Below are 22,537 nucleotides of genomic sequence, written 5' to 3'. Positions count from 1 at the left end.
AAAAATGGTGCTTCTTCAGAAAAACACTTTTAGCATACATCGAAAATCTGTTTTGATTTATAAAATTTTTTCTTTATAGATCAAAATATGCATAATAAAATATTATAACTACAAAAAATTAGTTCTTAAAAATATTATACTAATAAAATATTAATATATAATAATAATAATTATTATAATATTTTGTATCTTAATTATTGTATTATACTATAAATATTATATTATATTATATTATATCATTGATATGTTATGTTATATAATATCAAGTTATGTTATATTGCCTATACAATATCATATAACTATATTAAAATAATATAATATTATATTGTATCATATATTTATATATTAATATATATTATATTTTATTATGCTCTAATATATAATACTATGCAATATTTTTGATGATTATTTTATTATATTAAAAATATTTTTAAATTTATTTATCAAGCATTCTACGTTATTTTTAAAAATATAATTACAAAACAGTGAATATTTTTTTTTTATAAAAGTTCTACTCTTTAAAAAAAAAAAAAAATCTACACTTAACACTTCTACCATCAACGGTCTGCCAAACGGGGCTTAATTCATTCGTACCTTTTTAATTAGATGTAGCTGGCAATAAATGCTAAGGACAAAGGAGATAAAAAGTAGGTGACGAGCAACGGACGAGCCAGCTCTTTCCCAACTCCCAACTTCTTGGTCTGGCGTGTGGACGGCGGCGTAGATGCGTGGTTGTCGCGGAAGCCGTTTCATATAACTCCCATCGCACCGCGCCGACACCGCCGACGCCGGAGGAGGATCGGAATCCATCATGTCCAACGCTTTGGCCAATGGCTTCGCCGGTGCCGGCGGAGGCATCATCGCCCAGATCATCACTTATCCCCTCCAAACCGTAACAAGCCCCCCTTTCTCTCTCTCTCTCTCTCTCTCTCTCTCTCGGTGTTTCTCATGCGCTCCCTCTCTTCCGTCGCTCTCCCTGACTTCATTTCGTTCTCGCAGGTAAACACTCGGCAGCAGACTGAGAGGACCGCCAAGAAGATCGCCGCCGACGGCGCCGCCACCGCCCCGCCGGGCGGTGGAACTCTCTTCCAAATCCTCCAGGTCATCAGAACGGAAGGCTGGGGAGGACTTTACAGCGGTCTCAAGCCATCTCTCGTCGGCACAGCCGCATCGCAGGTGTATTTCCTTTTTCCCCACCTTCGATTCAGAGAATTCAATTGCAATTGCGACCCCTATTTCTTGAAAGGAAAATCTTTAAGCTTCCGCTGTCGCTGCTGCGCAGTAGACTGATTTTTACCCAGTTTGTGGTCTTTTATGGCGATGTCCAGGGCATATATTATTACTTCTACCAGGTGTTTAAGAACAGGGCGGAGGCGAGAGCGGTCGCCCGCAAGAAGAAAGGTCTCGGCGATGGCACTGTCGGCATGTTCTCCTGGCTTATTGTTGCAGCGGTTGCAGGGTGAGATCATCCTTGTCTACTGCTTTGTTATACAAGCTGCTGCTAGTTGTTTAGCTTCTCACGGGAATGCAGAATTCCGGGATGATTCAAATTGCAACAATGGGGCATATATGATAATCGATACAAGTCCTGAGATACTTAGGTGCCGATTTTTTTTTTTCACCATAAAGGAGGCAGTACTTTCCCTTTGGTTTAGGGATCGAACACAACCCATGGATCTTACCTCAGAAATTAGTGAAGTTCCTGATAGCAGAATCTCACCTGCTTGTCCTTGTCTAGGGCATTATGGAGAGTTAACACCTCATGGTTATGCGCAGTCCCTGATCTTAAGCAAACTGCTTTCCATGTTTTTCAACACCAATTCAGGCAATATATATGTGCTTTCCAAGTTTTTCGACACCAATTCGGAAATGTCTATGTCAGGTGGACTTACAACCTAAAATGTCTTAAAATTTGATGGAACATACTTAGGCATCTTAAGCAGACTGGCTGACCCCACAATCCATGGAGATACAAGGCTTGTCGGTTGAGGCTGATATACAAACTGATCCCTTTTTGATCTCCTCTTGTGAGATCCATGTGGGCGTGTGTTTGGTCCCACATTGGCTATGCACTAGTAAGATCTTGGGTACCTATACGTGGCTAAGGAATCCAAATAATACCTTTGATTAGCCTTTTTGGGAGAGATCTTGGGTTGTTACAAATGATGCCAGAGCAAACCTAGCTCATAGCCATATGGACTAGGGGATACTGCAACATGAGTCCATTTGGATTGACCATGGTTTGATCGTGGTTTTTGTGATTGGATTTGTTATACTTGTGATGAGATTTGAATAGATTTGGACTCTTAGCCCGACGAGAACATTGAAATTTAAACAAGAGGAGGATGTGAGGACCCATGAGGGTGTATATTTAGTTCCACATTGGCTATGTACTAGGTAGATCTTGGGTATTTATATAGAGCTAAGGAATCTAAATAATACCTTTCGGCTAATCTTTTTTGGTGAGATCCTAGGTTATTACACCTCTTCTGAGGATATATCGTTCTTCTTGTTTAACTTTGGAGTTAGTGCTCTTATTCTGGGAGGGGGAGTAAGCCAAGATCCTTTATGGGATTGGTCAAAATAATTTTAACATAGCTATATTCCCTAAAAGGAGAATCTATTTGTTTATTGCTGACTATTGGTCTCTGTTTATGGTTTTACAGGTCAGTGAATGTCCTACTGACTATTCCGATATGGGTTCTTGTGACTCGTATGCAGGTACGTCAGGAACTAAGTTCATGTATGATCTACGATCATGTGTATTCTCCATGGGCGCCAACCCAAAAACAATGCTACCATATTGGCATAGCGATGTGGATCACCGTAGACAACTAATATTTTTTAACATACTTTCTAGTGTCTATAACCAATTTTCCCTCCAATGTTGAAATATTATACATAATCATGCCTGGAAAGCATCATCTTAGGGTCATCTAAGCCATAACCAAATTGAACTTCAAGGAATAAGACTATTTCGGAGAATATTGTTGAAGATTTGTTTGCTGTGTTTGCTAAGTCAACAGCTACTTTAGGTTTCCATTCAAAGTGGGTGCTTGCCCTGATGGATTACACAATGCTGAAGCAATCAGCTGTAAGTGGTTTTTACATGCTGAATTCTTCTGTTATTAGGGGAATTCAGCAAATCTAAAATCTGATCGCCATCTTCAGGTTTGAAATCAAATTTTGAGATCTTTCAAATCACTAACTCTATTCCAAATGAGTGTAAATATTTGACACTCTCGATTTTTTTGTAACATGCTCTCTATTGCCCATATGGATCTCATCATGCATTATGTTTTCTCTATTACCATGTGGTATTCACTTATGCTTTTATATTTCATTTAAGGCTGTCATAATCTCATGGGATTTTGTTCATGGTTAGTTCCAAATATGTTGTATGAATATACCGACTGGTCTAAGTGATGAACAGCCAAATGCAAGTCAATCTTAAGTCAATATCCATTCCTTCTGTTACTAATAATCATAGCTTTAAAATCAACATAGTAAGATATAATTGTCATACTTCTTTGTTTCTGTCAGACTCATACACAAGCAGAAAGAAAAATCATGGAGGCTAAGAGGGAGGCTATTCTGATGGAAGCATCTGATGCTGATGCCACTGATATTGAAACTCTTAAGGAAAAGTTGTCTGAACTTGATTCAGTCAAACCTCGTCCCTATGGAACCTGTCATGCGGTTGGTATATCATACATATTAATATGTGTCTGTATACTTCTAGACATCTTTTGTATGTATTTAAGTTAGAATCATTACCCTTTCTATATTGCATGGAATTTGTCAATGCTTTATTACTTAATGTAAGCTCTAGAAGTAATAGAGACTATGCATGGAATCCATACCTTGATATCACTATTGGCCTTCGAACATGAATACACACATTTAGAATAATCCTTGACTATTCAAATTCTTATCAGCCTTACAGATCTTCCAATCACCTTCCAAGGACCAAGTTTTCCAAAACTGAGAGTTATATAGATACATTGTTGTTGTTTCGCACTTTTATTTGGCTTTAACTTACATGGGAGACCTTATTGGGGTCCTACGCTACACATGCCTTTAGCAAATTTTCTCTTCCAATCTCTAGTAAGCTGCTTCTCAAGCTTCAAACTCTTGGTTGCACTCCAAGTCCATGTATTTCATGTATTTCATGTTTTGCAACTGGTAACATACCTGTTGCATCTCAGAGATATGCTAGCCCAAAACCGTGTATTATATGCAAGTTCAGTGTCCAAGGGAAAGCAATATTTTATGTCTAATGATCCTTAAAGCAATAGAAAATTATCGATACTACAAACTCAGATTACATAAGTACAGGTTTACTGGTTTACATGCTTCTGAGACCTCAGTAAACAGAATGCACCAACTATTCATATCATTTATTTGGTTAAAAAAAGAAACGTTATAGAGAGCTTGTCTTGCTCTACAACATCATCCTGCAAAGTTGTTGTTTTTTTTTTTTTTTTTTTTTGGTTGACATCAAAATGGGGTCGGCTATGGACCAAAACACTAAGTTGCGAAGGATTTATGGAATGATTGGGTAGATCTTTTGACCAATTATCACAAGACGTCAACCCTTAAAGGACATGTGCCAATATCTTGACCAATGCAACTTTAGGTGGGACAGGAGCCTGCCATCAAGACTTAGAAGACTAGTTGAGATATGAGGAAATCTACCTTATTGGTTGCATATAGTACTCATGCAGCTTAGGAGCAATCCTTTTTAATATCCTTTCAAAGAGCTTGATAAAGAGGAAAGGTGGTCTGATCAATATGGAAATACTTTCCTCTCCGAGGCACAAAATATAAGAATATGGTAAAATTGAAACACAATCCCTTTTGCAATAGAGAAGCTGGTCGACAGCATAACCTTTCCTTATCACCCTATTCGCTTTCATAATCTTTCCCTTTTGCAAGAGGGAAGCTGGTCAGCAGCAAAACCTTTCCTGATCACTCTATACACTATCATAATCTTGTACCTCCATTCACAAGGTTGCAAGGACCAAAAAAAAAAAAAACATTTTATGGATTTACCAAATAGAAACCTCCTGAATTGTTTTGCTAGATTCTCTGACTCTATTACAAGTGGCCCTGTTTTGGGAGTCCTTGGGATAATACTTTGAAACTTCCCTTTGCTTTCAATTAATGTTCTTTCTTCAGCTAGCTAACTTGGTCAATCAATTGGACAGGCATGGGAGGTTTACAATGAAGCAGGCATAAAAGGATTCTGGAAAGGACTCATGCCAACACTTATCATGGTCAGCGTCCTTAATTGACTGATGGCACAGAATCTAAATCTAAATCTCATGTTTTATGGAAGTGTTAATTCTAAATAAGAGTTATCATAAGCAGCTAACTATTTTGAAGCATATTGTATTGATAGGTATGCAATCCATCAATCCAATTTATGATTTATGAAACCTCATTAAAGCGCCTTCAGTCAAAGCATTCTGAAAACAAGCGTGGGATGAAAAATATCACTCCCTTGGAGGTATATCTAACTGTTTGAACCACCAGTTGGCTGGATTCTATGATTGATGAAGGGCTTGATCTCTTCCCCCTTGTAGTCATCTTTGTATTAAACTAGACAGGCAATGTAATTATTCAAAAAAGTCGCTTTGGGAGCAGGTATTCTTGTTGGGGGCACTGGCGAAATTGGGAGCAACAGTTTCAACATATCCTTTGTTAGTTGTGAAGGTATACTTAGATCTTTGGTCATTTTATATATTTATTTGAAGTATTAAGAATAGTGCAGTACTTGAAAGTTTTATATGCATTTAATGTCATAGTGTAAGGAGTAGTACAGCATCCAAATCTAAATTTGTGAATTAGGTAGGGAGTTGCCAAAACTCAATCAAAGCAAAAGAGAACTTTGGGAGCTTTCCATTACTGTTGACATGTTACATGATCTATAAGGTCCAATCAAACCAATAATCATGATAAATTTCTGTCAGTTTTTGTTTCTTGTAAGCTTCACTTCATTTTTTACTGATTCAAGTGAATATGTGATTCAAGCGAGTGAAGTTGCAAGATCCATGTGAAAGTAATAGAGAAATAAAAAAAATTAAAGAATGTAGGAGATCTTGGAAAAATATCATATATATATATATATATATAGTATCATAATATTGTTATTGGCAATCTCTCTTATTAGGGATTAGAGTAATGGATTTCAATGTTTTTATCTCTTCTTTTTTTCTAATGGACTCCTACTCCAAAAAAAGGGGAAAAAAGAGAGAAAGAAGAAGAAATAATGCCAGCTATTTTAATTCAATAATGATTTTTTACTTTTTTAAGAAGTGGTAAAAACCAAAAGAGAGGCGCTAGAGATTTCAAAGGAAAAGAAAGGAAGGGCCAAACTAACTCTAGTCTTCAGCAGTGGTTAAACAGTTCTCTCATTATTGGAACAATAGGATCAAGGACAGTCTCACCTTTTGTTAAAGAATTAGAATAATATTTATGCCATATATTATATAAAACACGCATATATACTCTGACCTGTGAATTGCTTCCGATGGAGGTTGTTTGCACCTTAAGGTTTATAGCTAAAGACCAAGAAATAGTGTGATATTGGAAAAAATATATTATTTATGGGCATAATGTTAGCCATTTAGTGATGTGGAGTGATGAAAGGTGAGTGTTCTTGGAGTCTTCGTGGAAATTATTTAATGTCTTAGCTTTATGTATTGGTTCTGGTTCAGAAATTGTATTAACTATATTGTTTTTTGCATGTCTTGCTTTTCTTATTTCTCAATTTCTTGTGTAAATGATTTTTATAATTTTAATCTCAATGCAGTCCAGGCTACAAGCAAAACAAGAAATCGGCAGGAATGTCATGTTAAGATATACAGGTAAGTTTTCTGTTTATTCGATGAGCAAGCCAGTCAACTGTCATAGAATTCTCCTGTTTGTTGCATTATCCTGAAGTGGATAACTTGAGACTTTTATATTATCTTTGAGCATTAGCCTTCTTGGTTTCATGTTGAGTTTGTCTGACATTAGCAGGGACGTTGTGACTGCACATGTGCAGGATATGGGCTTGTTGCTTGTCAATTAATGATATAATTACGAGACCTAACCACATTCTTGGAAGGCCAGATTTGCCATGTGCTAAAACTCTGTTGGTAGATCTATGAAACTTACTCTCAAATTGCCATATCTTAGAACAGAAGTGCTAATAATTGTGCCTAAAATCTCGGGCAGTCAAGTCTGGGCTGTTACATGCGTTTGGACCTCTGATTCAATTCAGTTAATGTGCAATGCTTGCCCAGTTCATTATTTGTTCCTGGCTTCCTAATTCTTGATTGTTCTCATGAATTAAATGAATGTAATCAATACAAGTTCACTGAGTTGGTGGTTTAAAGCAGGCATTAAACCTAACTGCAAGCCATCAAGTAGGAGACCTGGACTACCTCATTGCATGTCATAGTGTTTGCTTTTATATGATGCTATAGCTGCATTGTTTCCGTAAGAACTGTACTGAAGTATGAGATTTCTCACAAAATTGTACTCTGATTCTTGTCAATGAAATAATGTCTGCTTTAGAATAACAGATAAGCAGTGAACTTTCTTCATTTTGTCTTGCCATGGGGGAAACAATAATAAGCTTTCTCTACTACAAAAATAATAAGTTTTCTCTACTACAGGTACTCTGGATGCAATAATAAAGATGATCCAGTATGAAGGACTGTATGGATTTTATAAAGGGATGGGCACAAAGATTGTACAGAGTGTTTTTGCAGCATCAGTTCTTTTCATGGTAAAGGAAGAGTTGGTCAAGGCAATTCTTTTCCTTACTGATGAGAGCAGGAAAATCCTGTTAACTTTTGGGAAGCGATAAACAGTCAGTAGGAAACATGTTGCTTCCATCTTGGGTCGTCTCATGGCTGACGTTCTGATTGGTAGTAAAAAAAAAGGATGATAAAAGATGGTGCATTTCTATTATGTGTTCTAGGATATATTGCCATTATTACACTCATAAAATAAACGTACATTTTGAATTTATCTGCTTATAAGCATGTTTGTTGCTTTGAAGTGTAATTTATCAAGGCTTATACACAGTTATTTTTTAATCCTTTTGAGGATGAAACATATCATATTGCAGGTGTTATTTAGTAAGTTTGCCTCCAACTTTAAGAATCAGTTGGTGTACATAATGATTTGTGTTAGAATCAAGCAGGGATTTTAAAGCAATTAATCTCAATGCCTAGTAAATGTACTATTAACACCTCTATGGTTGAATTCTTAAACCATCCTCTTATACCAGTGGTGCATGCACATACACATTCTTAAACCAACCTCTATTGTTGATTTGGAGTTTTTTTGCCTCTATATAACATTGACATGATAAGGCTTGCCATATTTTGAAGGATATTGCCAATTAGGAATGATGAGCTGACTTCTTAGATCCAGTGCTTGTTTGGGTTACTTAGTTTCTGATAAACTTGACCGCTATTGAGTGACTAAATCTCTTGCATCGATTTTTGGAGCCATATCCAGTATCTGTCTGTGATTTCCACCTGATGAACGCATTCCAGGTGCCAAGGTTTTTAACATTTTGGTGCAACCTTTTGCATTAACTTCCAGATCTACGAGTACTTTCCTGACAGATATGTTAAGCTTGTAAGGTTTCATTGCCCAGTCACATTTTCAGATGACTTTATGTTGAGAAATTGTTTTAAAATCATTCATCATTTGTTTGCATTATGCACCAGCAAATAACCACTGAGGGGCTTGCACACAGGAAAAGTCAATTAGGTGCTTGTAGTAATTTATAAACTATGTAAGTAATCGCAAGATTAGACAACTAACTTGCCTAAAGTTCCAACTTCTGAGGATAATTGCTTAAATCTCTCACTGTCGTATACAAACAATAAGAGGTTAGTGTGTTAATGTTTTTGTACCATTGTGTTTACACCTAAAAATTAATTGATCATCGACCAATTATAATAAGTGACCAATAAGAGGCTTGTATTGACCAATGATTTAATTAATTATTTGTGTTTTGACACATGGAAAGCTCAAGGTTGGCCACTTTTTACTTATATAAGAGGCTACATTTGGGTGGTTGATTGCTGGAACTTTTCAATTTTGAGGAGGGTTTGGCACTGCATTTTCTTTTATAAAGTTGTGCCCTAGAGTCTATACATTGGCTTTGGAGAGCTGGCTGATTATATCGTGTTGAAATCCTCGATCTCATTGTCTTATTCTACGTTTGGAAGAGAACTGTTTGGTGCTGAGATTGAGAATTTTGTTTTGATCCTACAGAGAGTGGTTTGTTTGTATTAACTTCGAAAGGGCAGCTGTTGTTGCTTGGATTGTGTGGTCGTACTCCATATAATGTTCCATGACTTATCCTTTATTCTCTCCATTTTTTTGCCCTAAGCTTGATGCTAATGATGGAGTCTTACTACTGATCCAAGACAATTGCTTTCTTAGTTGCTTGATTGGTACCATAACTATTATCATAACCATCTGGCATTTTCCAAATTATTTGGGGTTGGCTTTGCGGATACTCATTCACCATGTTTCCTATTTAGGGTTATGGTATATAGTGTAATTGGAAGAATGTCAGCATAGATGACACCTGCAACTCGCAAGTGTATGTTCTATGTGCCTTTGAAGTTTGAATCACACCATGATTCCTCATTTCTCTGCTAGCTACATATGAACCAATTTATCATTATGTTTAGGCTGGTGGCATTCAAGTTGATATTCCTCTTTCTTTCTCTTGTTGATTATGGATGCCTGCCATCTTATGCTGATGGAAAGTTTCTTTGACTTTTGGACCAGTGCTGATGGCATTGATTCCAGCTTATTTACTTGTTGAACTAACTACCAAGTTATCATGGATGCCTATCTTCCTAAAAGTTTTTGAGCTCTCTCTTAAACTGATTACAAGTCATTGATGCAATGATGTGACTGATAAGCAATATGTGTTGTCTTTACTTACAAACTGGCTTTGAACTTTTAATATCATCATATTGTTTACATTTTATAATATGTGATGTTATTTTAAGAAAACAAGCATATATTCTAAAAAATTGACCTGTTTTTACTTTGAAAAAAGTAAATCCATTATGGCCATTCAATAACAGATTTGTTTTTTGTTCCCTCTTATCTTAGCTCTTATTAGCAGGACACTGACACTTATGGTGGCTCATCCATTTCAGAATCTCTTAGGAAACTTGTTGATGCACCCACTTCCTACGTATTTCCTTGTTCATTTTTTTAAGAATTCAGTTTCCCCATACCCGCAACCTAATCCGCTCCTGCACCTGCACCTGCTTGTGGTAACTAAAATCTGTCAGCAATCTGATGTTCCATTTCTGTAAGCCCTTATAAGCTGGCGGTTAAGGATCTTCTGCCGTGCATTACATGTAACCACATGTTTCTGTTCCTGGTTATTTCTTTTAAGTCATTGATGTTTTGGTTTGCCTCATGATGATTAATTCTATAAGATTGTCATAAGTTAGTATTATAATTTGGGATTCATGTGGAGAGTTTAGGCACCATTTACACTTTTCTGCTTTTATTGTTAAACTGACATCCATTTTTGATCTAAACTCAAGTTTATATATTTTGCATTTGAATCAACGTACATAACTGCTTAACAAGACACTGCAAGATTCAATTAACATGCTCAGCATTCAATAAGACACTGCAACTATAGGAGCTGCATGGCTGGATTTTGTGTTATGATGAAGAATGTGATGAAGTTGGAGGAGTCTTCCTTGGATACTTTTGGGCCTTTTTAGCTTTGTTGTTTGTAATGCTGGGATCTTTGCATGGATTAATCCATTTGCGCATATGCCTATTAGTTGTGAACCCCCTTATGCTGTTGTTCACCTTCAGTTTCCACAGCAGAATTTGTATATCAGGAGCAAGTTTCTAGCTTAGTTAATTTATAGCTGCAAAATGAGATCTTACCATTGTTTCACCCCTGCAAAACCTCTCAGTGCAACTCCAAAAGTGATTCAGATCCCTGCGCAAAAGACAATGGCTGCTTTAGTATTCTTATGCAATTTTGAGAAATATGGTGGTCATGTACCACCACTGTGAATCGAATCTGAGACCTCTTCCAAAGGGGAGAGGATGCCTACCAGCTGCATAGGTTGTGTTGACATTCTTATGTAATTCTTACTTATGACATCTCAAAAATGCCCATTACTTACATGTATTTCATGCTGTTGCTTTGTTGTTTCAGCTTTAAAAGGTCCTTGTAGAGCTTTGAATTCTTTGCATGCATCTGTATATCTGCTTTTGCTTCCTCAAACAACAAATCCTGGCTGTATGGCTCAACGCTTGCATCTCCCTGTTGTATTGATGATATCGACAGCCATCTCTGCTTATAGGAGGCCATTTCAGGATCTTTGATGAGACTATCTCCACATCCTTCAGTCAAGTGACCAGAGATATGAGGTATCTCTGGACTCCAGGCTATGCTTTCTCTGATTATTCTGCTAATATGTTTTTCTTTGTGGGCTTGCATTTGCCTGCTGTTCTGCAGTTTTGTGGACCTCCAATTACTGTTCAATGTACACCCAGAATTCTGGCTCATGCTTCGTTTCAGAACAAGCCCTCTGCCATCCAGGCTACTGGATGGTCTGGATATTTGAAGAAATTGTGTTCTCTGTTTTTGGGTACAATCTGGGGCTTGCTTTTCATTGTAAGTTGTGGATTTTGTACTCACAAATTCTAGCTGTGTTGGTTCATGACTGATATTCACAGTGACCGGGCATCCAAGAGCAGCTTTAAGGGCATTTGAGATGGATTCTTCAGACTTTTCAGCTGCTAGTTTATCTTCTGAGTTCTTGAACATTAAGTGCAATATGGCTTCGCCTGTCAAGAGTGGTGTACAAATAACTGATAAGTGAGAAGTCCCATAGGAGATTATGGAGTTGCTTCAGTTTGGCAGAAGTGCATTACCTCTTGAGACAGTTAGTGATACAAGCTTCCCTTTCTGGTTCAAGAATTCTGCTAGGACTTTATCCTGGATCCTCTCTAGGATGCTGTGCCATACTTCCTCCACATCAATTCTTTTGAAACTTTCTTTCAGGTTATCAGCATTAGTACTTTGTTCTGGCACTGAATTAGGGGCATGATGCCTGACCGCATTGCTGTCAATGTGATCAGAGGGTCCAGGCTTGTTGATATCTGTCCCATCCGACATGCATGCTGTGTCAGAACTGTCTCCTGCAAGCATGTTGAATGTTGGACACCCATTCACTACATGTAGCAAATTATATGGTATTTGCCTCGAAACTTTCTTTGGAATGAGTGTACAAGCTTAAGAGGACCAGTGATCTTCCACATGATTTGTTAATGTGAAGAGAATACCTGCTAGGGTTGTCTCTTTAGGCAGTATGATATCTGAAGAACTGCCACTGAAGCTGTCCCCCGATGCAATCTGCAGTAGAGCAGCAGTAGCCCAGGTGGTGTGGTTGCATGGAGAGATAATCAGCTGCTTCTCAGTTTCCGTAAGTATTTTCAAAGCTCGACACAATCTCTCTGGTTGGTTATCCCCTGCAACAAAGTGTAGTTTGTGAACCGGAGATATCCAGTGACTGAAAAGGAAAATATAGGTAACTAGTTGTGACTGAGTTTGCATTTTTCTCTTATCCTGTGATGTTGCCAATGGAGAAGTACCAGCTAGAATTTCCATTACAAGAGAAGCTAACTGAGACACAAGATCCTGTGGTTCAACGCCGAGTGCGATCAGATCCCTAGTGCATCTCATTGTCTCCAGGGAATTGCCAACAAGTGCTGCCTCAAGTAAGTGACTTAGCTGGTCATGTGAAACCAGACCCACCTATGAATAGACAATTTCAGATAAGAATGGAACAGTTAAACAAATAAGCAGCAGCATTGGGATAATTCGCTAATAGCAGCTTGACAATAGATGATAGAAAGTGGCTAAGGGTACAAACTAGTTTTTGAACCATAGAAGTGGTGATGCATTGTCCAAGAAGTGCTAGCTGATCCAGCAAGATCTCAGCTTCCCTGAGACTTCCATCAGCTTTTATGGCCACTAGTTGCAGAGCATCCTTGCTGATTTTAATTCCCTCATGAGATGCGATTGTTGCCAGTTTCTGTGCGATGTCACTGTCTCTGAGCTTGGCAAAAGCAAATTTCTGACATCGAGATGAGACTGTTCTAGGAATGGCTTTTGCATCCTCTGTTATCAAAATTACAACTAGGGAACCATCACAATTCTCCTCTTCTATCATTTCCAGCAGTTCTCGCCAGGAATATTCTGCCAGAGAATGACACTCATTGATGATGAAAACCTTGAAGCCAGGAAATGTCTGCACGAATGTGGTGCCCTCAAGTAGGGTTCTTATGTTTTCAAGAGCAGAATTTTTATTTCCAGAGCGCAGCTCTGCTGTATACAGGCTTCGGGAACAACTGGTGCATTTCCAGCATGGCTTGGAAGGAGAAAGAGACTCACAGTTCAAAGCTATGCTAAAAATCTTGGCGGTGGATGTTTTGCCGGTCCCACTGGGTCCATGGAAGATATAGAGAGGTGAGACCCTTTTCGTCTGGATGGCATTTGAGAGTGCTTTGACCACCATCTCATTGCCAATGATCTCCTCAAATACCTTGGGCTGGTACTTGTGGCTTAGGCCTGGATTGCACACCTTGCTAGGACCTCTGCTGTCTCCATCAACAGAGGCCCTGTGACCTTCTTGGTTTTTGCTTGGCAAGGCCTGTGGGACGCTGGAGTCCGTCATGGTATCGCCTCTAATAATGTGATCGATATCTTTGCCTGAACAGACTGGTCTATCAAAGGAAATGAATCGGCTCTCCTCTTTGGTTGAGATGCTCTGCTGCTCTGCAATTTTTGCTGCTGACTTATGATGGCATTGCTGGCTCAATTCATCAGTAGATGATCTTCCTTTCAGATCTGCGGGCACCTCCTTTCTGCTGATGATCGCCATCGGCATCCCTGACCACTGCTTCATTGGATGTTTACTGCAGCAGGCTCCTTCATTTCGTGGTGACCTGTGGCCATTGCTCACAGAATACTCCTGCCCTGCTTGCAAGGAATGCAAGACATCCACCTGCTGTGATGCAAAGTGTTTAGAGAGGGATGGGTGGTGGCAGCTGTGGCTATTGTTGGATTTGGAGTGGTGTCTCCCAGTTGAGCTGCTCCGAGATCGACGTGGCAGGCCGATCCTTTCCGACCATTCTGCTCTATCATTTGTCTTCTGCTGCCGCTTGACAATTTGTTGTTCAGCAGCCATTGATACCCTGCAGGTTATAAGTACCAATCCTATATTTGTTTCTACCCTTTTTCTCCTATATCACAGTAGTGACTAGCAGAGATTGGGAATGAGAAAAGATCGGCTAAGTTCCGACTGTGTTGAAGGGTAGAAGGAGCATGATTCTCAATGAAGGTTGAGCTGCTGAGATAAATGTCTCTGCCGGCCAGCCTAAATGATCAAATTCCAACTGAGCAATGCATCAAGGTGTCCACTGAGGAGAGGATGGGCGAGTTTGTTAGTTTTTTTTGGCCGGCAGAAACATTGTTTACCAATCCAGCAATCGGTGTCAACTTCCCTACTCATCCTATTATCACCGTCATCTTTATATTATAGTAGTCTCAATCATCACAGCAGTCTTCCGTCAGACCACAGTAGTTTCTTACAATATGACCGGGTTGGTTTGTTCCCAAAAAGATAGACGATCATTTTGTTTGTTCCGCCATGGGTGTGTTTTAAACGATGGATAGCATCCATTGCTCATTGTGTCTATTAGTATTGCTGATGATGATTCCAGCAATATCCCCATTAAAATGGACGGTAGCAAAGGAGAAGGCATTTAAAACTGGGAAGTCAATGGATGTGTATGTTGAAAGAGAGGTGTCTACCGTTCCTCCTCCACTGAGTTGTCTTCTTTCTTTTGACTCTATTAGCTGTGTTCATACAAAATTAGTATGAGCGGCTGTTGTACCAAAAAGGAGAAAGACAGAGGTGGGGCGGGCCGAGGTCGCACGGTGACCAGGAACCACCAGTGAATAAATGATTCAGAAACTCACCATTGAGAGCCGCGAGGGGTTGGTGAGACTGCAGTTTTGGAACCTTTTGTTTTCCTTCGTCCAAATGGTGGAGGGGGGTGTAGAACCTATGCCATCTTTTTCTGTTTCCGTGTGTCTTCTTTACATCTGGGAGAGTTTTTGTGGAACATTATTGAGGCCTCTCTTCATTTAGGTTAGCCTCTCTGCTTCTTATTAGGAGGGAACATTAAATGACTTGGTAGGAACTCAAGCTGTTAAATGAATGGATGGTTGTTTCCTTCTTGCCATATTGCCATGGGAGCATGCAGACGACACTCTTTTTAATCGCTTGGTGCTCTGGTGTAGAACTTACAATCAATCAGTTATGCATGAGATGTATGATAATTTGCATATCGCTTCGGCACAAGCATCAACTATCGGACCCTGTAACTTATGTTAATAACATGTGACTTTATGTTGCTTCAATGGATTGTTAAAATGGTTTGATCAGTGTTGGATTTCTCATTCATTGGATTGTTAAAATGGTCTGAGGAGTGTCGGATCTCCCATTTGAGAACAGCTAATGGAGAGGACATCTTATCATTGTTATCCAAGTTACACCATTATGATGGATCGTCGCCACCTGGTTAGCAAGTGTTTCAAATCCCTCTCTAGGGCTCCTGGGTTCTTGTTTAATTATCTTAAATTTAAAAACAAACTCCAGATAGATGCCAGGTAAAAATTTTATATATTGCATACTATCGTTTTATGATACAATATCTTTTATGATATAATTAGATAGTTGATTTGTATATCTTTATGATATAATTAGATAGTTGATTTGTGTTAGAATTATTGTTGACCTGAAAAATCTAATGGATGATAATTAATACTCTATCTAATTCGATCCAACTTGAATAGAATTGGATTAGGTTTAGATTCGTTGTTTTTTTAACTAGATTCATTCCTCATCCAACCCAACTCACTTTATAGCCTTAGCAGTGAGGCTGCAGCACTTTTAGTTGGTCATCAGAGGGATTTCACTCTTCCGAATTCTGAAATAGTTAGCCTCCAGCGATTTGTTTCTTCTTTGTTCAGCTAAGCAGAATTTGCAACTATTTTGATTTATTTCAGGTTTTTATTGAAACAGAATACTATATATATTTGCCTTGAAAAAGAATAAAATGGAATATTTTACTATTATACAAGTTTCACCTTCATGAGGGGTTGTAGGCTTGTGGCCTTCCGGGTGGTAGTGAAACTCCTTCTCGGTGCATGAGTGCTGCATTCAGATTTCTGGGGATTTCTGGGAATTAGAGCATTGCATGCTGGTGTCCGCTGCCCGTTTTATTAAAGATAAGTGCAATTTTGAACAGCTAAATGATTATAGCCTCTTAGAAAGTTAAATATTATTATACTAAAATTTTTGAAAACTAATTGACACCATAACCAGAACTTTTAAATCTTTCATTGAGAAATTATGATGAAGATTAGAAAAATTGCAAAGTGATTAGCGGACAATTTCGTTGGAAAGACACCACCCAAAACTCACATTCACAACCATATTTTTAATTTCCATTTTCCTTCCCGGTTATGGTGTACTTCTACAACAGCTAGGTAACAGGAAATGCAGATAAGATCCCATGCTTTACGTATGCTTCATATAAGGTTTAGGCCAATCAGAAACCAAGATGGTGGGCTTTGAGTTTGGACATAATTCTCTGAAGATTTTTAGTGAACGCTTAACATATATGATATATCATTTTTCAAACAACACTTTTTTCTGATGTAAAAAATAAACCTTGAAGGATAATTATTCAAGTCACGAAAAGTTCGGAGAAGAAGCAACACCTTTTTCCAACTAATCATCTGCACTAAAAAATGCTTTAGGGTTCGTTTGGTTCGAGAAAATCATTTTTTCTTCTAGAAATATGATTCTTGGGAAGCAGATTTTTAGAAAGAAAATGCATGGAAAAGTACTTTTGGCATGTTTGGTTGACTATGAAAAAATGACAGATTTTCAGAGTGCTTATATTTGGTTGACCATCCACTTTTCTGAAAATGTTATGTGTAATTTCTATTATAACCTTAATAAAAATTAGGTCTTTAATACATTTTTAATGCTGAAGGATCTTTTTGAGAAAAAATAAAAATGGAATGATTCTCGACTCATGAAAAAGTAACTTTCTCATGTTTCTCATGAAAAAAAAATTTTCATAAAATATGAAAATCATGTTTTCATGGAAATATAACTTTTTCATTTTTTCTTTTAAAAATCCTAACTAAATAAGTGGTTTCTTATTACTTTTTCGTTAACCATATTTTTTTTCTCCGCAATAAAAAATGGAATCCCAGCAGCTCTTTTTTTTTTTTTTTATAAACATCATTTACGATATCATTAGTGAACTGCATTAATTAACACATGATTCTGTCTCTGACCCAACTCTTTTCCGTGGTCCGAATCAATTAAAGCTTAACTCCCCCACCTGTGCTCAGCCATGCTCGAATAAGAACCATGAAGTTTAACGCTGCCTTTTTGGCATTTTGCAGCGAGTACGAATGTGCAATAAATGTGGTTCGCATGGCAGCACTGGCCAGCAACAACTTCGTAAACCCCAAAAAAAGAATCTGCCGAAGAGCACGAATATTTATTTGTTATGTGGATTTGGACTTATCATCTAAAATTTGCTGATAAATAAATCTCGAATTCGATACTTCTTTCAAAAGCTCAAGATCTGTTCATGGTGCGGCACTTTTTTTTCTTCTCTTTCAAAAAAAGGCACTGAAACTTGGATCGAGCTCATTTATATCTATCGAAGCTTATTTTATTGATGGAGTAGCTGCATCCCACTGCATACATTCAGAATATTATTGGAGCTTACTGATTAAGATATAATACATATTAGAGAGAGAGAGAGATGTGAGTGAATTCCAGAAGGCAGACAGAATAAGAGATAATTAATCTACTAGCAAGTGAGAATTTTCAGGGCCCATGAACGTTAAGCAGAGCGGAGTAGCTCGGGTAGCGGGACGCCGGAGCCGTATCCCAGCCTCCGTCCACCGCCGGCAGCATCGCCGTGGCGGAAGGGACGCCGCCGCCGTGCATCCACGGGATGTAGCAAGGAATGTAAGGCAAGACGGGACAGTATTTTGGTTGCTTTAAAAACCAGGCGCATTCCTCCGGCGACCTCTGGTCCGGCAAGCCCGGGATGCAGTTGTGCCGGACGTCGAGAATTCCCCTGTCTATCAGCTCCCAGCAGCTGAACCCCAGCCGGGTGAAGTAGTTGCTGGAGAGAGACAGGTTGGCGAGGTGACCGTAATCGGCCAGGCGGCACACGACGTCCGGCACCTTCCCGTAGAGCAGATTCCGGGCCAAGTTCAGCTGCTCCACCTTCAGCAAGCAGCCGAAGGAGAGCGGTATCGGGCCGGTGATCTGGTTGGTGCCGGCGTCGAACACCGTGGCCTTCTTCAGCAGCCCAACTTGGTAGGGGAGGCAGCCGGAGAGGCTGTTGTTGAGCAAGAGCACTTCCATGAGCGTATTGCAGGCTTTGCCGATGGAGGCCGGAATCGGGCCGGTGAAGCCGTTGTTGGCGAGGGTGAGGTAAGAGGCGTTGGTGCTGCCGAGGTCGTCCGGGAGGGCCTGGGTGAAGTTGTTGTTGTTGATGAAGAGGACGTCGAGTTTGATGCCGAAGACAGAGGGCGGGACGGTGCCGAAGAACTGGTTGAAGCGGAGGTCGAGGAAGGAGATGTTGGCGAGCAGGGGGAGGACGTTGATGGGGAAGGAGCCCGTCAACTTGTTGTTGCTGAAGTCGAGCTCGTAGAGGAAGCGGAGCTTGGAGAGGTCCGGGACGGTGCCGGAGAAGTTGTTGGAATTGGCGTGGAAGATGGCAAGATCCGGCATCCGGTCGATGAAGCCCTGGAGGGTCCCGGCGCCGAGATTGTAGCCGTTGAAGTCGATGGAGGCGACGTTGCGCATCGTCTTCCGAGTTGGAGGGATGCCGCAGAAGAAGCCTTTGTAAGTATCCTGAGTGTACTTGTGACAGATATCGTACCCTCTCCAGCTCTTGCTGATTCCTTTGGGGTCGTCTGTGATCGTTTTCCTGAAGCGTTGGATGACAAAGTAGGCTTTGTACAGCAGGATGTTTTCGAAGTCCGATGGCCGCGGCCCCACTGGCTTCGGCGGCGGCGGCGGAGGCGGAGGAAGTGGGGGAGGTGCGCAAGGAGGAGGAGGAGGAGGAGGAGGTGGACAGATGGGCTCGGATTCTGGAGGGGGACTGCCGCCGCCGCCGATGCCGATGCCGATGCCGATGCCGATTTCGATGGCTTCCCGGCTGTTGCTGTGAAGTAATGTCGGCAGGCTGTTATTGGACAAACTTAGGACACTGGCCGCCGCCGGCGGCGGCAGCAGCAGCAGCAGCAGCAGTGATGTGAAGAGTGTAGATGAATAGCTGCTTCTGCTGCCTCCCATACCTCAGTCAGTACTCGCGCTGGCAATTAAACAAGAGTCCAAGTCGAATGAGAGAAGCGAACTATTCCAGGAAAAAATCTTAATACTGCGCTTTAATAGGGAGAATCTGTCTAATACCGGGCCATAGATGTATATGGAGAGAGTGTGTGCGTGTGACAGAGAATGCAGTCAGAAATGTGATATATTGGCAGATAGTCTCGGAATGCATGCGCGAGCATGTGTGATAGGAGAATGCAACGACGATCACTGCTTGCAGAGGTTTTATAAACAGTATTTGTGTCCTTTTTTCTGGGTCCTCCCATCTTTTTGTTAGGACCGTAGGCACTGCCATCTCACTAAAACCCGCAGGTGATAGTGAAGGCTTAACCATGGTCTTTAAACCGACCATCCCAAATGCCCCTCCGGCGTTCGATTGTGACTTGTCCCACACCGGTCTCTGCCGCGGGCAAGCCTTGCTGATCACTTGGCCCACACCAGCCTCCACCAACACTTTTGGTCATCTCAAAGTTAACTTCGATGGCGGCATGTCGATAGATGGAGCATATGGAGAAGCAGAATTTGTGATCATATACCACCAAGGCAAACTGATGACGGCAGGTGGTTGGCGTACTCTCGGTCGGACTGTTATTGAGGCAGAGCTTCAGGCATCATAGGAGAGCATCTCCTATACGAGGAGGGTACTGGGTGCAGACAGGATGTCTCGAGAAGGACTCCACTACGGTGATCGATTGGATATGGGGACAGTCATCCACTAATTCGTAAGGTACTCGTACGTAGATTGGTCAAGAGTTTGGCTTCTTTTCAGACAGTGCGCGTGTATCGAAAGACTAACAGAGCTACGGATTGAGTCGCCTCATATATGGCTCGGCACATTGGAGAGATTTTTTAGACTAGTATTAATAAGATCTCCTCTTCTTTGTATCAATTTATTGCTTTTGGCTTGGCAGGTTGTATAAGAGTTACATGATTGCCGTTTTTACCCAAAAAAAAAAAAAAAAAAAACATAAACAGTATTTGTCGGTGCTGACCAGCAGTAGCAATCGCTGACGGCTAAGACGGGAAGACCTGCGAAGAAAAAGTTTGAAGGGAAAATGAAGTTTGACCGGGGAGAAGCTCCCACTTCGACTACTCACGGGCTTGCTGCTCCGCCGGCTCCCTTTCCCGGTACGGCCCGTTTGGACGCTCACGGACGTAAAACGGTTGGTGGCGCGGCCACGTCTCGTCGGATGGCGTCAGCCCGCGCTGGTGCGCTCCTCGTGTTCCTCCTCATCTTTTTTATTGATACCAGTTCACGGGAGTCGCACGAGGGGAAATTATTGATGCGAGTTCACGGGAGTCGCACGAGGGAACAGCAATCACATGGCGGGCACCCATAAAAATTACGCATGCGAGAAGAGACAATTCACACACACAAAAGAAAAAGAAAAAAAAAAATCATTCTCATCACCTTTCTTTTGTGTTGAGGCTGTTCTTCTATCATCTTTCTCATCAAGCCGTCTCTTCTATCTGTGAGATCTTTTTTTTTTTTCCGAGTCATTTTTTTTTTTAAAATTATGTATCAATAATTTATCTAAATATATGTATTGAAATATTGGATGATTATTTTACTAGGTGTGCATTACCTGATCTATAGTATGTGCTAGTGAATTTTATGTTTTAGAAACAATATATCGATTTACATAAAGATATGTATTAGGTTGTTGCGAAGCATGTATCAGAAAACTAATGAGTATATATTATTTGACTATGTAGTGTATATTAGTGAGCATCATATTATGAAAATTGTATATCAATTTATCTCGAGGTATGAATTAGGATGTTGAATGACTATATTGCTACACTTTACCAACTAATCATATACTATTACGCTAGTGAATACCATATTCTAAAAAGTATGTATTGATTTACCTAAAGATACGTATTGAGTTGCTACTAGGTATATATTAAAGAAGTTTATAGCATGTATCAGGAAGCCGATGAATGTATATCATTTGATGAGAAAAAGAGAGAGAGGATGTAATAGTGTCTTTATTGGCTTGTCGTTCTTTGAATAGAAAAGTTTTATTTTTATTTGATTTTTAAGTTTTTTCCTTAAGATGTGCATAGGAGAAAATGCTGTAAGCTGGAGAAAAAAAAAAAGGCTTTACCCCATATGAATTATGTTCCGCGCAAGGTAGTTCTTGGCCCCGATCCCAGGCCCAATTCATTAGGTTGCAGGGAGCACGAAAGAATTAAAGTCAGAAATGTTGTAGCCTTTAAGGCATGAAGCAATGCTTTCTTTAAGATGTCAGCTGCTCCCATTTTGAGATATCCCAAGTTCGTTGATGGGCTCCAAATAATGCAATGCACCCATGGAATACAGCAGTCTGCTAGTAATTAACAATCTTGAAAATTATTTGAAACTTGTCTCTCTCGTACGGATAATTAAAAAATAATAGCCATAATGATGATGCAATTGTGTATGGAATCTAAATTGCATGCTGAAATGGGCTCCACTGCGTTTATGGAAGCCAACCGTTGCAAAAAAGACAGAAGCATGGCGTCGAAGGAGGATTCTGGGGGCTCTCAAACGATGAATGGGGTCCCTCATGAATAGGTAATCGTATGTGACCCGGAATGAACCAACGGAAGAGTCGGTGACATTTATTATGTTTAAATATCCAACAGTAGATGAATATGACAGCTGCCAGCTTTCATCCTCTCTCTCTCTCTCTTTTTTTTTTTTTTTTTTCTTTTTGGTGAAAGCTTTCATCCTCTCAAATAGATCGCCGTTCCACTAAACATACGGTTGCTGTCCCATCCAAGATAAATAGAAGTCAGCATTAGAGGTCCGGATTCCGAAGTAATTATAGCCGACATCTGCCAAATCTTTGATATATCGGTCTCAGAGTTGAGGACAACCTAACTTGGCTTAAGGTATACCCAATGCTGCTGCTTGTCTGCTTGCACTCTAGTGTTGCAGGACGACTTAGCGACGGTTGTTAGCTAGATCCAGCTGGATAGTGCGGACGATAACCAGCCGCTACTCAAGGACATTCGAACTATGGTAC

General features: G+C 39.9%; 2 protein-coding genes and 1 pseudogene across 6 annotated transcripts; 1 reads left to right on the top strand and 2 right to left on the bottom strand.

Moving 5' to 3' along the window:
• Nucleotides 1–633: 633 nt before the first annotated feature.
• On the top strand, nt 634–8,139 carry LOC103711924 (peroxisomal nicotinamide adenine dinucleotide carrier-like). 4 transcript variants are annotated; one of them, XM_088714645.2, is made up of 10 exons: nt 634–892; nt 1,000–1,176; nt 1,329–1,459; nt 2,667–2,721; nt 3,544–3,699; nt 5,211–5,279; nt 5,405–5,512; nt 5,650–5,718; nt 6,823–6,872; nt 7,668–8,139. In XM_088714645.2, exons 1-10 carry the CDS (start codon nt 812–814, stop codon nt 7,702–7,704), a joined length of 933 nt encoding a protein of 310 aa, XP_088570771.2. In that variant the 5' UTR covers nt 634–811; the 3' UTR covers nt 7,705–8,139. The 4 variants fall into 4 exon arrangements, with proteins under 4 accessions (XP_088570771.2, XP_026662326.4, XP_026662325.4 ...); XM_026806525.4 differs by having other exon boundaries at nt 6,818–6,872; XM_026806524.4 differs by having other exon boundaries at nt 650–892; nt 1,302–1,459; nt 6,818–6,872.
• Nucleotides 8,140–10,583: 2,444 nt separating this feature from the next.
• On the bottom strand, nt 10,584–12,226 carry LOC103711923 (uncharacterized). The gene is made up of 4 exons (XM_026806531.3): nt 11,950–12,226; nt 11,196–11,862; nt 10,951–11,005; nt 10,584–10,869 (listed from the first exon to the last, which is right to left on the bottom strand). The coding sequence occupies exons 1-4, from the start codon at nt 12,224–12,226 to the stop codon at nt 10,717–10,719; spliced, it is 1,152 nt and encodes a 383-aa protein (XP_026662332.3). The 3' UTR covers nt 10,584–10,716.
• A 5,596-nt stretch (nt 12,227–17,822) lies between these two features.
• LOC103711957 (uncharacterized protein At4g06744 pseudogene) lies at nt 17,823–20,483 on the bottom strand (annotated as a pseudogene). Its single transcript, XR_015974779.2, has one exon. The product of XR_015974779.2 is annotated as an uncharacterized protein At4g06744 pseudogene (transcript).
• Nucleotides 20,484–22,537: the final 2,054 nt, after the last annotated feature.

Source organism: Phoenix dactylifera, chromosome 18 (assembly GCF_051530095.1).
Source record: "Phoenix dactylifera cultivar Ajwa chromosome 18, Ajwa_hap1_PhDact_Kaust_v1.1, whole genome shotgun sequence".
NCBI lineage: Eukaryota > Viridiplantae > Streptophyta > Magnoliopsida > Arecales > Arecaceae > Phoenix > Phoenix dactylifera.
The sequence above is the reverse complement of the archived record's forward strand: the minus strand, read 5'-3'. Positions and strand labels throughout refer to the sequence as shown.

Bases quoted from the DNA above. Each gene is read 5' to 3' on its own strand.
- LOC103711924 (XM_026806524.4), top strand. From the start codon at position 812: ATGTCCAACGCTTTGGCCAATGGCTTCGCCGGTGCCGGCGGAGGCATC. The intron at 3,700-5,210 runs GTTGGTATATCA...TCAATTGGACAG, and splicing joins CCTATGGAACCTGTCATGCG to GCATGGGAGGTTTACAATGA. The intron at 5,513-5,649 runs GTATATCTAACT...CTTTGGGAGCAG, and splicing joins AAAATATCACTCCCTTGGAG to GTATTCTTGTTGGGGGCACT.
- LOC103711923 (XM_026806531.3), bottom strand. From the start codon at position 12,226: ATGCTTGCAGGAGACAGTTCTGACACAGCATGCATGTCGGATGGGACA. The intron at 11,006-11,195 runs GTAAGTAATGGG...TCTTTTGCGCAG, and splicing joins AGCAACAGCATGAAATACAT to GGATCTGAATCACTTTTGGA. The intron at 10,870-10,950 runs GTAAGATCTCAT...TGGAAACTGAAG, and splicing joins TTTGCAGGGGTGAAACAATG to GTGAACAACAGCATAAGGGG.